General features: G+C 44.6%; 1 protein-coding gene across 2 annotated transcripts in view; it reads left to right on the top strand.

Moving 5' to 3' along the window:
- Positions 1-12,301, top strand: part of Lrrc28 (leucine rich repeat containing 28) — a 124,158-nt gene extending 111,857 nt beyond the window's left edge. Inside the window, exon 9 of one of the 2 annotated variants that reach the window (XM_051148705.1) lies at positions 11,334-12,301. In XM_051148705.1, coding sequence (XP_051004662.1) covers positions 11,334-11,406 — 73 coding nt within the window. In that variant the 3' untranslated portion in view covers positions 11,407-12,301. The remainder of the gene's footprint in view (positions 1-11,333) is intronic. The other variant, XM_051148704.1, reaches the window with a different exon arrangement.
- Positions 12,302-13,369: the final 1,068 nt, after the last annotated feature.

Raw genomic sequence — 13,369 nt, 5'->3', positions numbered from 1 at the left:
CCTACAGTTTGTTTTACTGTGTGCACAATATAGTGTCCAAGGGTTTTCTACACACATGATGTTAGTTGTCTGAGCCTGTCTTACCTGGACATGGTAGCAGATCCCACAGGCCGAGGCTCAGACCCCAAGGCTGCCCTCCCCATCTAGAAACACTCACACAACGCCCCCCAGCTATCCCACCCCCATGCCGCACCCCCACCCAGCTAGCTTTATCCATGTCTTTCACCAGGGGCACCAGTTAGGGGTCCAACAGAGTCCCTTCCTTGGTCTTAATTAATGCATTTAAGCAACTCACAGAGTCCAGGGAAATATTTAAACCAACTTACTGTAAAGAACATCACAAGGGGTTCATATGCAGGGATGCTCAGAAGAGGCCTGGGGAAGAAATGTGTCATGTCCTGCCCTCCCCTAGGTATAGATAGATATGTGATAACGGAAGCTATATTGTGTGGTGTGATTGATTGCTAGTAAACCTGCTGTGGGAATCCAGCAGGGTGTGTCTTTTTCGGCATCTATCTTGACCTCTCTGTATGTGTCATTCTTCCCTTTGGGATACATTCTGGACTGCTCTGGAATAAGGAGGGCTTTTTTGTTTGTTTGTCTGGTTTGTTGGTTGGTTTTTTAGACAGGGTTTCTCTGTGTGGCTGTCCTAGACTCGCTCTGTAGACCAGGCTAGCCTCAAACTCACAGAGATCTGCCTGTCTCTGCCTTCTGAGTGAGGGGGTCCAAAGGCGTGCAACACCACGACTAGCTACGAAGAGAGTCTTAAGACACATTCTGAGATACCGGGGATGCGGCCACTTATAAGGAATTTGGGAGAGATAAAACTGCACCCATAACAATCCCTAGCACATTTGAGATAAGAAAATGAAACAAAAACACCCTGGAAACGTCACTTCTTTTTTGTTATAAACATTTTAAATTTATTCTTCCACAATTTCATGTGTGTGTATGTGTGTATATTGTACTTTGATCATATATACTTCTGTTGTCCTTCTCTTAACCCCTTCCTTCTACTTCCAACCCCCCTTATCTTCCCAAATTTTCCTATGTTAATGGTGGTGTGTGTAAGTAAGAGAGAGAGACAGACATGCATGCACACACACACACACACACACACACACACACACACACACACACACACACACAGAGGGGGGGGGTCCTATTGCATTTAATTGGGATTCTTTGTATAGACATGGGTGGGAGATTATTTACTTGAGTAATGGCAGCTGAAGAGTGCCCAAATCACCTTGAAATATGACTCCCCTTTTCCCAGTAGGCAGTGGCAGGGAGGTGTGGGGTTTCATAAGCCCCTTCCCCATCTGTGATGGAATTTTGATGGGCTCAGTGTTGTGCAAGTTTAACCACCACTGCTATGAGTTCATGGTGTTTCCTAGCAGTCCTTCCTATCCTCTGGCTCTTACATTCCTTCCACACCCTCTTCCACAGTGTTCCCTAAGCCTTGGAGGTAGTTATATAGATACTCCACTTAGGGCTTGGCAACCAAGAGTCACTTACTCTCAACATCCTGACCAATTATAAGTCTCTGCTAACCATCTCCCCCTGGAAACAGAAGCTTCTCTGACCAAGGCTGAAAGCAACACTAATCTATGGATACAAACATATTTAGTGACAATTTGGCAGTGTGTCACCTCCTCCTTGGGTTCAGTTAATCTTCTAGAGCGGCACACAGCTCAGAGCAGCACTTGCTTACATTAACCTGCTTGTTATCAAAGATATTATAGACTCCTGATGAGTAGCCAGAGGGAAGAATTGCACAGGGCAAAGCATGCGGGAAGTGCACTGAACCACCATGCCCTCTGTGGTACACTGCCCTCTAGTACCATATGCTTCACTTGCTGAAAGCTCTCCAAACACAGGTTTTTAACTTTCTAATATATGTCATAAACATGATAGATTAAGTCATTGGCCACTGGGAACCAACTTACCTCAGCAAGTAAGCTCTCCTCAGATGATGGGTGGGGTGGGGCCAGAAGTGGAAAGTGTACAGTAGTACACTGGGAGTGACAGGGTGTTAGCAGGCAGAAGATGCTGAAGAGTTTGGGATCATTGTCAGGAATGGAATGTGAAGACCACCTGCTGCTCCAGCTTGTTTCACATAGTTCATGCCTTTCTCACAAAATAACTCACTCCATCCACCATGTATGCCCTGTCTTCTTCCTGCACCAGCCCTTTTTTGGCTTTGTTTCCTATATGCCAGACTAGCTTCCATAGTCCTAGGATTAAAGGCATAAGCCAGACATAGCCCGTTCACCTACAGACACATGGTCTTTGACAGAGAAGTAAAAAAAATAAAATAAATAAAATAAAATAAAATAAAATAAACCACTGGAGAGAAGGCAGCATCCTCAACAAATGGAGCTGGTCAAACTGGGAGGCTATGTGTAGTAAAATGTAAGTAGATCCACATTTATCATCCTGCACAAAACTCAACTCTAAATGGATGAAGGAGCTGAGCATAAAGCTAAATACCCTAAAACTGGTAGAAGAGATTGTGAGAAATAGTCTTAAGCTCATTGGCATGGGAAAAGACTTTGTGAACAGATAATAAGAACAACAGTAAAAGGGACCTATGAGACTGCAGAGTTTTTATATAACTAAGTGTCAGGCTACAGAATGGGAAAGAGCTTTACCAATTATGCATCCAACAGAGGGTTAATATCTAAAGTAGGAACGAACTTAAAAACTGAGCATCAAAACCATAAATAACCCAATTTAGAAAAGTGGGATGCACAACTAAGCAAAGTTCTCAAGATGAAATGCAAATAGCTGAGAAATACTTGAAGAAATGTTCAGTGCCTTCAGCATCAACTCAAGTACAAATTCTTATCTTGTTTACATTAGCTATAAACAAAACTTAGAATATAACTCTTTCTAGGCAGAACACATCTCCATCTGCAAACATGAAAGCAGACAGTGTCTGTGATCCCACTGTGTGATGTGGACCAGGTAGAAGCTACATAGCCCCATTTGAAGTGAGAGAACATTTGAAGGAAAAATTGGATCCCAGGTTCTAACAAGTTCAAGCCCCAAGGGTGTCCATGATCTGACTGTCTTGGCTCCCTAGCAGGATGGCCCCACCCCTCAGGCCTGGTAAGCCTGAGAATTGAGATGCCCAACCTCAGGCTGATCCTTCCCTTCAAACATAACATGCTTGCAGCCAGACACCTCATGAGCCCATTCTGACCCATGGGAACCAAATGTGGTATAGTCCTCCTCCATCTTACTCTTTCTCTCTCCTGTCCACACCAAGACAGCAGCATTTCTGCTGGAGCGACCCACCACTCACACACCTGATCTCTTTGAAGAAGGCTACCCCACCATACCATACTCACCATTTGGTTCAAGAAAGCTTGAGAATTTTCCAAATCTTTAAGGTGTACTCTATTTGTGCTTAACATTGAATTTTCCCGCTTGCCTTCTCTCCTCTTGCATCTTGCTGTAAGCAACAGGGAGGCAGGCAGTGCCATCGGCACCTGGCTTAGAAGCCGCAGATAAGTTCCTTCATTATCACCTCTATTGTGCTTTCTGCCTCAGAGAACAGGACTCAGTCAAGGCATCTGCTGCCTCATGACAGAAATCACTCCATGGTTTCCAGGGCCATGTTCCCTCAGCAGTCCCTTCTCTCAGCATTGTGTTCATGATGGCTATGTATCCCTAAGGCAATAAAAAGTGCCCTCCATCACCCCCATCTTCCTCACCACATCTTCTCCTCTGGCTCTGTCAGTAGCTGTTGCAAGCAGCATAGGCTTTTTTCTATCATGTATCTCAAAGCCTTCCATCCTCTCTTGTTACCCAGCATGAGCACCATTTCTGCATTCCCCGGCTTGCAGCAAGCCACCACTTGGCTGTAGCAGGTTCTCATAGAAATTTTCATTTTTCTCCCCAGAGTGAGAAAGGTTGACTGATTTCAGGGACAATTGTGAAGGGCTGCTACTCAGAGCCTCAGGGTGCGTCAAGAGTGGCTCCTCAGGTAGGACTTGACGGTGCAGGGTAGCAGCTGGGCGATGCAGGCAGGGCTTCTGTGTCTTAGGGAAAAGGTCTTCTATAGCTTTGCTCTTAAGGTGAATTTGAAGAGGCTCACCACTGTATGGGGGTGGTGATCTGCTGAGCTCAAAGTCTGTTAATTTAAACATTAATCACATCTTGTAAAAACACCACAGCAACATTGAGGCTGATTTGCCTAAACAATCGGGGCCCACAGCCTAAGTAGTTTGGCATAAAAGCAGCTGTTACCGGCTCTAAAAGTTTTCATTTAAATCACCAGGGTGTTTGGAAACAACCACCTGCATGGTTCTTCCTGTGATGCTGGGTTAAGTTTTACGGAGCAGATAGTACAAAGTACATTTGGGTTTGGGTGGTTAAAAGCTCTGCTTTTCTACTGTTCAGCCCTGAGGGTGCAGTAAAGAGTCAGGAGCTCCAGCTTGCATGGTGACACTATGCTCCTCATATTGCTACGTTCAATGGTATACATCAGCACTTCCTGTGATCCAGTGCAACTATAGTTCTCATTTTACTAGGCCAGAGCCTTGAGGTGGAGCTGAGATTTGGACCCTAGCTGTCAGGCTCCAACTCTGCGTTTTAATCACTTTATCGCACAGTGAGTACACTGTTGAAATAGTGTTCAGAAATATGAAACCAATGTGCCCTAATACTCTGAGCAAGATATGTATAGCCAAGCATGGTGGCGCATGCCTTTAGTCCCAGCACTCAGGAGGCAGAAGCAGGCGGATCTCTGAGTTTAAGGCCAGCTTGGTCTACAGAACGAGTTCCAGAACAGCCAGGGCTACACAGAGAAACGCTGTCTTGCAAAGAAAAGAAAGAAATGTGCATACGTGTATGCATTCACACATACAGATATATGTTTTAATATATGACTAAGACATCTGGAAAGATGCCAGTTCAGCTGTTGAAGTGATCAGCCTCGGAGGGAGGGATTGGGAATTGTGAGGTTTGAGGTGAGGAGGTGCCAAACTACCAAAGGCAGGGTGTTTTTATAAGGAAATAAGGTTTATTCTGCTCATAATTACAGAGACTTTAGAGTATTTGGTCAGCTGTGGTGGCATCTCAGTGACACAAGGACATGTGATGAGCAAGAGAAGCAAAAGCTGTGGCAGAAGCCAGCCTTGCCCCTCCATATCCCACAGCTACCAGAGCAGGCTCATTCTGTCTGATAGGTGCTGTCTTAGTCACTGTCCTACTGCTGTGAAGTAGGCACCGTGACCACAGCAATTTCCTGTAAAGGAAAGCACTTAATTGGGGCATGCTTACATTCAGAAGTTTAGTCTATTACTGTCATGGTGGGAAGTGTGGCAGCACAAGAGCAGACATGGTGCTGGAGAGGTAGCTGAGAGTTCTGCATCAGGGTCCACAGACAGTAGGAAGAGAGAGATGCTGGGCCTGGCTTGAGCATTTGAAACCCCAAAGTTTATCCCTGGTGACACACTCCAACAAGGCCACATCTCCTCGCCCCTGTCAAGCAGGACCACTGCCCAATGGCCACATGTTCAAGTATATGAGCCTGTAGGGGCTGCTCCTACTCAAACCACCACAAGTGCCATCTATTCGTGACAGTGACGCTTCTGTGCCTTAGGATAGCACCATTTCCTAAAGGTTCTGCCAAGCATGGCAACATACTGGCAGCCATGCTGCGACCAATGAACTTCTAAGGACAAGCTACAGCCAGAACATGGTGGACACACTTGGCGTTTTTAATTTTCAACCCTATATGCACACAGTCGATTGTTTTTACAGTTTTACAAAACAAAATTTGTGTGTGTGTGTGTGTGTGTGTGTGTGTGTGTGTGTGTGATGTGTATAAGAATGTGGGATCACATGTGCCACAATATGTATGTGAAAGTCAGAGCACAGCTTTGTAAAGCTGGTTCTCCCACCTCGACGTGGACTCTGGGTGTCAATCTTAGATCTGGAGCCCAGCATAGCAAAGCCCCTTTATCAGCTGAGCCGTGTTGCTGGCCCTAGCAAAAAATGTCTGATTAATCAGAATGTTTTAAGATATGTTACATAGAAGTAACACAAATGTCATTTGATTTTTGTTAATATAAACATGAACATTTGTGTTTATGGGCATGCATGTGCTTGCAGACATTACATATAAACAATTGTATACTTATTTTTAAAAAGCCTTGCCACAGATTACCAAAGAAGATAGAATTTTGTTGAAAATTGATAATGACTTAGAAATTGAACTTTTTTGTTCTTGTTCTTGTTTTTTCTTTCAAGACAGAGTTTCTCTATGTTATCTTGGCTGTCCTGGACTAGCTTTGTAGACCAGGGTGGCGAGTTGCTGGGGTTAAAGGCGTGCTCCACCATGCCCTGATGAAATTGAAACTTCTTAATTGCTAAAACACTAATAGGCCACTGATTCCTTGTAAGAAATACTGTCATGTTCTGTGCATCTCAGAGGGCTCATTCTTGCATGTACTGATGTGTGCATTCCAATGGGGCCTGTGGTAGAAGGCAGCATGGTGGCTCTATTGATGCTGCTGTCAATCTTGGAGTGACACTCTGATCCTCGGAGGGAGTCTTAGTCTTTCCTGCCAGAGTGACAACATGAGTGCTGCTGAGATAAGGTCCTTGCACCTTGGGATGGGGACCCAGTGGTTAGACAGTGTTCAGGACAGTGTACTATTCCCTTCTCCCACTTGCCACTGGGTTACTTTTTAATGATCTCTTCCAGATAGTTCTTCCCTGGTGTAGTCTCTTGTGAAATGGTTTGTATTTCCTTGCCCTCTATTTCATTCACATCACTTCCTTCTATAAAACCAAATATATCAGTAATAATGTCATTTGTATGGATGTTTGAGGATTTTTTTACCCTGTAAGAGAAACCTATTTATTAATACCCCCAAGGTAAAAATACTCTTCAACAGATATTTAAGTTTGTTTTGTTTTCATTCTTCCCAGTATTGGGATGGAACTAGGACCTCACATGTGCCAAGCAAGTGCTGTACCACTGAGCTATATCCCCAGACCTCTTTTCTTTTCATATTTTGAGGCAGGGTCTCATACGTTGCCCAGACTGGCCTTGAACATGCTTTTCTCCTGCCTCAGACTCCTTGGCAGCTGGGATCACAGGCCTGTGTCACTGTCCCAGCAGTAACTACGCCATCTAATTCTTCTCACTCCCAGAGTCTAGGGCAGCCTCTGGTTCTGTGCAGGGATGCTCTCCTGAGAAAGTCGCTGTGGCATAAATGTGATGACGTATGATGCTCTGTTAGGTTACTCTTCCACAAGTTACGTGCGTGGGACTTCATCCTATCAGCTCGTATAAATATTATTTTTCCTTTGGCTTGAGTTTTTGCAATGAGTCAAAGATATGCTTTTTATTTTTAATCAGGAAACACATTTACAAGAGAAAATCCCACATTTCTCACGATGCTGTGGGCTCCAGTCTGTGCCAGCAGCATTGTGATTCGCCTCGTAAGGCATCATCGTAGTTCTGTATTTTTAAACTAGCTCAAATGCTCTTTCTTCTGCCTCAACTGTTAATACACATAGATTCTAAGTGTGGGTAATGCCTTGTGTTCTTTGTACAGGTTGCAGCAGCCTTTCCCAACTGGAGCTATTGCTTAGCTCAGTTTCCCCCCTAAACCCTGAAGCCTTTGGGGCCACAGCGAGCACTTATTCACTGTGGTGATGGTAGATTTACCAGTGTACTTGGGACAGCGAGTCCATATAATAAACAGGTGCAGCTAGTTGCTCCCAGAGCCTCTCAGAAGCAGAGAAGTGTGCAGCCTTGCTATGTCCTTTTAGCACAGATAGAACACCTCCAGGCCACTCATCCTGCCTGTTCCAGACTTGGCTTCTTTTGCTTAATTCTTAGGAGCTCTGTGGTTACAGCATTAAGGATACTATCCTTGCTAAGTAAGAGCTGGCTTAGCATAATTATTGTTAAAGCCAAGGCAAGGCTGGAAAGCTGCTGTAGCAGTTAAATGTGTAGATCTCTTGCAGAGGACCTGAGTTTGATTCCCAGCGCCCATGTTGAGCAGTTCACCCACTCCTGTAATTCCAGCTCCAGAGGCATCCAATGCCTCCAGGTTCTGAGGGCACCAGCATGCACATGCACATACCCACGCACAAACATGTACATACACATAATTAAAACTAAGAATAAATCTTAAATGGGAGAGTCCAGTTTTATCAGCTAATTCTCCAAAATACATTATACACTTAAGCTCTTTTGTGTCTGAAGCCATTTTACTTGTGACTTATACAAGAGTTCTAACTGACTTTAATCATTGAGAAGGAAGGGCAGGGACATAGCTCCGAGATACAGTGCTTGCCTAGCATTCTTGAGTCCCTAGATTGTATCACTCCTAGCACTATCAAAAAACAAAATTAAAAAACAAAACAAAACAAAAGAAAGAAAGAAAGGAAAACAAAATTACGAGCAATGGAAAATATCTAACAGAAAGCTTATATAGTTTCCTGCATTAATAAAAAAAAATTCCATCCAGGCTTTGTGTGTGGTTCAGGACCAGGGAGTAGCTAGCTTCTGGGGCCATTGAGTGAGTTCAGGGAGAGCCTGAAAAACATAGTTTTCTCAAAATGAAAAGTAGAAAGACAGGTGGAAACAGCAGCTCAGTGGTAGAGCACTTACTTGCCTATTGTGCACCATCCCTTTAAATCAGTTCCTGGTACCATGGAAGGGTCCCAGTTCAAGGCTCCTAAGCATGAACCACTCCTCCCAGCTCAAATGCTTCTTGTAAATATAACAGAGGTCGAATGGTTCTCCTTATTTAGTTTGTTGGTACATTGATACATTCAGTTACTCCACCACTCTGGTATTATTTTTGGTGTTATTTGTTGAGTATTTGTTAATCTATCCTCATGAGAGATATTAGTTTAGTCTATAGTGTTCTTGGGCTTGGGAGTCGGAAGAATCCTGTCCTCATGTGTTGGAGACTCTTGTTTTTCTGTAAAGGAAACTGTATTAAAATTCTTTCTTACTTGTTTTTAACTTTTTGTCAAGGATTTTTCTAAGAAACCCCATCTAGTAATGGAATATCCTTTAAATTACAAATCCAGCTTCTTCAGTGGCCATACATTCCATGGGCTGTCCACTTCATCTTGGCAGAGTTCATCCATCATTTGTGCTCTTCTTCTAGGTTGACAAGTTTATGTATTCAAAATGTTTAGTGCTCCTTCTGCTCTTTTAGTAGCCATGAGATCTCTAGTTATAGTCCTTGTTTCATTTCCAGAAGAATTAGTGTGTTTTCTCTGACTGTCTTGTTAAAAGCATCAAATTATTGGCCTTCATAGAAGAGGTTTTGTTTTGTTTTGTTTTTTTTTTCTTTTTTTTTAACCTCATTGCTTCCTTTCTTCCTGTCTCCCTTTGCTTGCTTCCCTGTGGCATTCCATCTCCCTAACCCTGACTGCCTCTACAGTCTGCAGGGGCGTTTGGGCATCTCGTCCCTTCATCACAGTGAGTGCATTCCCAGATGCTCTAGTAACACGTTAAACACTGAGGCCTAAGTGGAGCACCATTGCTGGCCAGCAGCCTTCTGCTTGGTTTCTTTGGCTCGTGTGCTTAGAAGCCAGGTATCATTCTTTCCAGTTCTTGCCGGTACAGCAAGACTCTCTCAGTGCTTGTATTGCCTCCTAGGAGTTACTCGTGGGGTGATCTCCAGATGGTCCTGGAATTTTATTCTTTGTGGCCCTACAGGCCGTGAGTATTGGTGAGGATGGATTAAGCACTTCCTTTTCAGACAGCCTCCCTACATGAAGCTGTTGAAACCATTTCATGTAAAAGAACACTAATGTTCTTAGGAGGTGGACAGATTCATTCCTAGTATGAAGAAATCTCTGGAGGCTCAAGGTTCTTAGACTAATTCTGTCCACAGCCTCAAGTTCCTGTTCTTACCAACCTGAACCTTTGCCTTACTGAAAGATACTTTACATCGGCACATTCCCCAGAACTGAGCAGAAGTTGAGGCACAGGTGTGACAGCTAGGGTTGGAACCCCCAGCACCCACATAAAGGTATATGGGCAAGCAAGGCTGTCTGTAATTGTAATCTCCGGGAGTCAGACATGGGTGCCTAGAGCAAGTTGAGCAGCCAGCCTAGCAGAACTGGTGACTCTAGGTTCAAACGAGGAATCCTGCCTCTGTCTAGGTGGAAAGATGAAAGAAGATGTACAGTGTCAGCCTCTAACCCCACACGCTTATGCACACATGTGCACCCCGTACACATTCTATCAGGGACCCACACTACACATGCAGAATATCAAGATACCTTGCCCTGGTGTGTGATTTACTATCTTCTGTATCCTTCAGCGCATGAGAAAACAATTCGTTTAGGGACCCACAGATGAGACTGGAAGACACTAAGCAGACCTGGGTTTGATTAGCTTATTTGTTCGGTTGTTTTTTAATTCTCTTGATTCAGAGTTGGCCATCTCACCCCACAGACTTTGAACTCACCAGGATGCTCTAGTTATTGAATGTTCCAACCACTTGCTCTCCCAGGGCCTCGCCATCCACTGCCATTCCATCTGACACTTGAATGCACATGATCGGCAGTGCTGCTTCAAAGGCAGCCTGTGGAGGGTACTTTCCAGGTGCACAGAGAAGGCAGAGATAGCACTGTGTGCTAAACAGGCAGCACAGGTAGTCCTGTGAAAACAATATACGCTCCCCTCCCCTGAAACTGGCTCTCTGGGTGAGAGGAGAAGGCCTCTAAGAGCCTACACTGTCCAGAGCACATGAGGAGCCCTGGGAACTCATGACTCACCATGCAGAGGTGCCCAAGCAGAAGTTTGAGAAGAGCTTCTTTGTGACATAAGATCCTTAAGCAGATTCTGAAATGACTTCTATGAGTACTCTGAATGACTTAGGAGGATAAAGTCCTTCAAATGATGGTGATTTTTACTTTCTTTTTATCTTTTTGTTACTGTTTTGAGACAGGGTCTGACTCTGTAGCCCAGGCTGCCCTGGAATTCATAGCAATTCTCCTGCCTCGACCTCCCAGGTACTGGGAATACTGTACTTAGCTGTACCTTGTATAATGTACTTCAAATTCTTTGGCTGCCCTGTGAGCTTTAGAAGATGGAAAAGCTCTTTTTCCCTTAGCTGTTAACAGGGATGGTTGTCATAATGGAGGGAGCACACATGCACACACATGCCTTACCTGCTGCCTGGGCTTGGCTTGAAAACAGCATCTTAGCGTGTCTACAATGCAATCTGCTATTCATGCCTAGTCACTTGCTCTAACAAAGACTGTCTCCAGTGGGAAGAACCAGCCTTCACTCCTGAGCTAACAGGGCTCCTCTCTCCTTCACAACCCCCCAGGAAGACAACTATTGGCTTCGTGGCTTACTGCTGCTCCACCCAGTGTCTGCGGACTTTTGACCTGCTGAGTTGATAAACATAAGAGTCTTAGGAGCACTGCCAGCTCGACACTGCAGCTGCCTGCCATCGCCCAGTGTGTGTGGCGGGGCCAGGAGAGTCCAGCCAGGCAGAACAGACCCTTCCATCCTGTCCTGCCCTGCCCTGCCCTATCCAGTGCGGGTCCGTGCCGAACTCTCTGGAAATGTCCTGATTGGGCTTGACAACTGAAAGGCCTTCACCCTTCCCTCAAGTTGAAATATACCCTCCCTCAAATTAAGGACATTGTGTCTTGTGTGTTTTTCTTTTTATGTGAGTGTGTCTCATACATAAACTATTTAGTCAGATGAGTTTCCCCACATCTAATTTAAAGCAAGTTGCCGTTCCCTGAAGAACTCTTAATTTGATAATAGAACCAAATTAACTCTTGGACGACATACCTTTAGTGAGGATCCTCTGTCTTTCTCCAGAGGATTATTTCCCCTTGAGATTACTTTATTCTCCGTCGCCTCTCCATTGGAAACATGTCAACTTCTAGAGTCTCCTATGGCAACCCCAATGGCCTCAGCAGCCTGCACAGCAGGGCAGGGTGCCCGCCCAGGCTGGCACAGCTAGGCTCCTGCAGAGGCACAGCAGGTTCCTGGGCACACGCCCTCTGGAAAGTTCCTGCATTATTTCTAAGTATTGCAACCTATGAAGACATTTTTAAAGAGGAATCTAAAAACAAAATGTAGCACTAATTAAATACACTCTTGTTCTAAACTACAGGAAAACAAGTTTTGAAAGGTTTGGGTTTTTTGCTAAGATTTTCTTATATATAATTGGGAAGCGTGAGGCCTCTGATCCTCCACCGTGGATGGGGCTTCATGTCCTCTACCCTGTGCATGACACTGCCTTCATTTTACATCTGAATTCTCACCAGGAAAACAGAAGGAATGAAGGGTCCACCTCCAGCCTTGCAAAGCCCATGAGCTTTCCCTCGCTCCGCTTACCAGAGAGTCACGCTCTCTGCAGGGAAGTCAGGTTTGATCTTCCTTTAAAAGGATGGCATCATAATCTGCTTTGCTTCCAGGTGTTCATCTGGTTGCAGTGGAGTGGTTCCATTTTTTGGGAGGGGCCAGTTGGGGAATTCTATGTTTTAGTGGTATGATTTGTGTAAGATAAGGTTGAAAGGAGAATCAAGAAGGATTTCTTGGTGGAAACCTGTTTCCCAAAAGTTTGCTTGATGACATTTTGTAAGCCAGCCTAACTGTAATTCTAGGCTCTAACAGTGCCAAAAATCCTACATAGTTACTGACAAATGTGTGATCTCTTTGCAGTCACACCACCTGCTGCCCGAAAAGCAGACTCTCCAAGTAATGGCAGAGGCAGAAAGCGACCATGCCTGCCAACTGTATCATCACTGTTCCCACTTCCTCCTGTCCCTTTCATAGCTTGCTCTGTTCAGCCTTAATATTTCAAAGGCTGGACTATAATAGGAAGTGAGGGTCTGGATCAAAAGTGCCATTTCTTTCATCCTTTGGGATAATGGAAGTTTCAACATAACCCTACATGTATATGAGTTGGAGGCAGAAAAATGGGACCGGAAACGTCAGGTATGTGTTTGGCTTAAGTAACTGCTACCTACCACATGAATGGCAGTAAATACATGGCTATATCTTTTTTGTGTCACCCTCTACCATCATATGTCTCAGGTGGAGCTATGGAATGTGCCACTCTGATACTGAGGAATTCTCATCCAGATAAGGCATGGGATACCTTCGTTTAAATTCTTACAAAGGTGCTTCCACTCCAGGCATCCGCTCTCCCTGCCTAGAACACCAGCAGGGGGCAGAGCAGACAGCCTCTAGGCTGTCAGTCTCAACTTTTGGGTGCAGCATCTGGGCTTCATTGATGAGAAACAGAAACTTACAAGATGGTTTCCCTGATGCTGTTCCGCATGGAGACTTTGTGCTGGACTCGTGGATGTCATTGTCAATCTTTTGGTATTATAAAAAAAC

Source organism: Acomys russatus, chromosome 7 (assembly GCF_903995435.1).
Source record: "Acomys russatus chromosome 7, mAcoRus1.1, whole genome shotgun sequence".
In the NCBI taxonomy this organism is placed as follows: Eukaryota; Metazoa; Chordata; class Mammalia; order Rodentia; family Muridae; genus Acomys; species Acomys russatus.
This window is presented reverse-complemented; position numbering and strand designations above follow the sequence as displayed.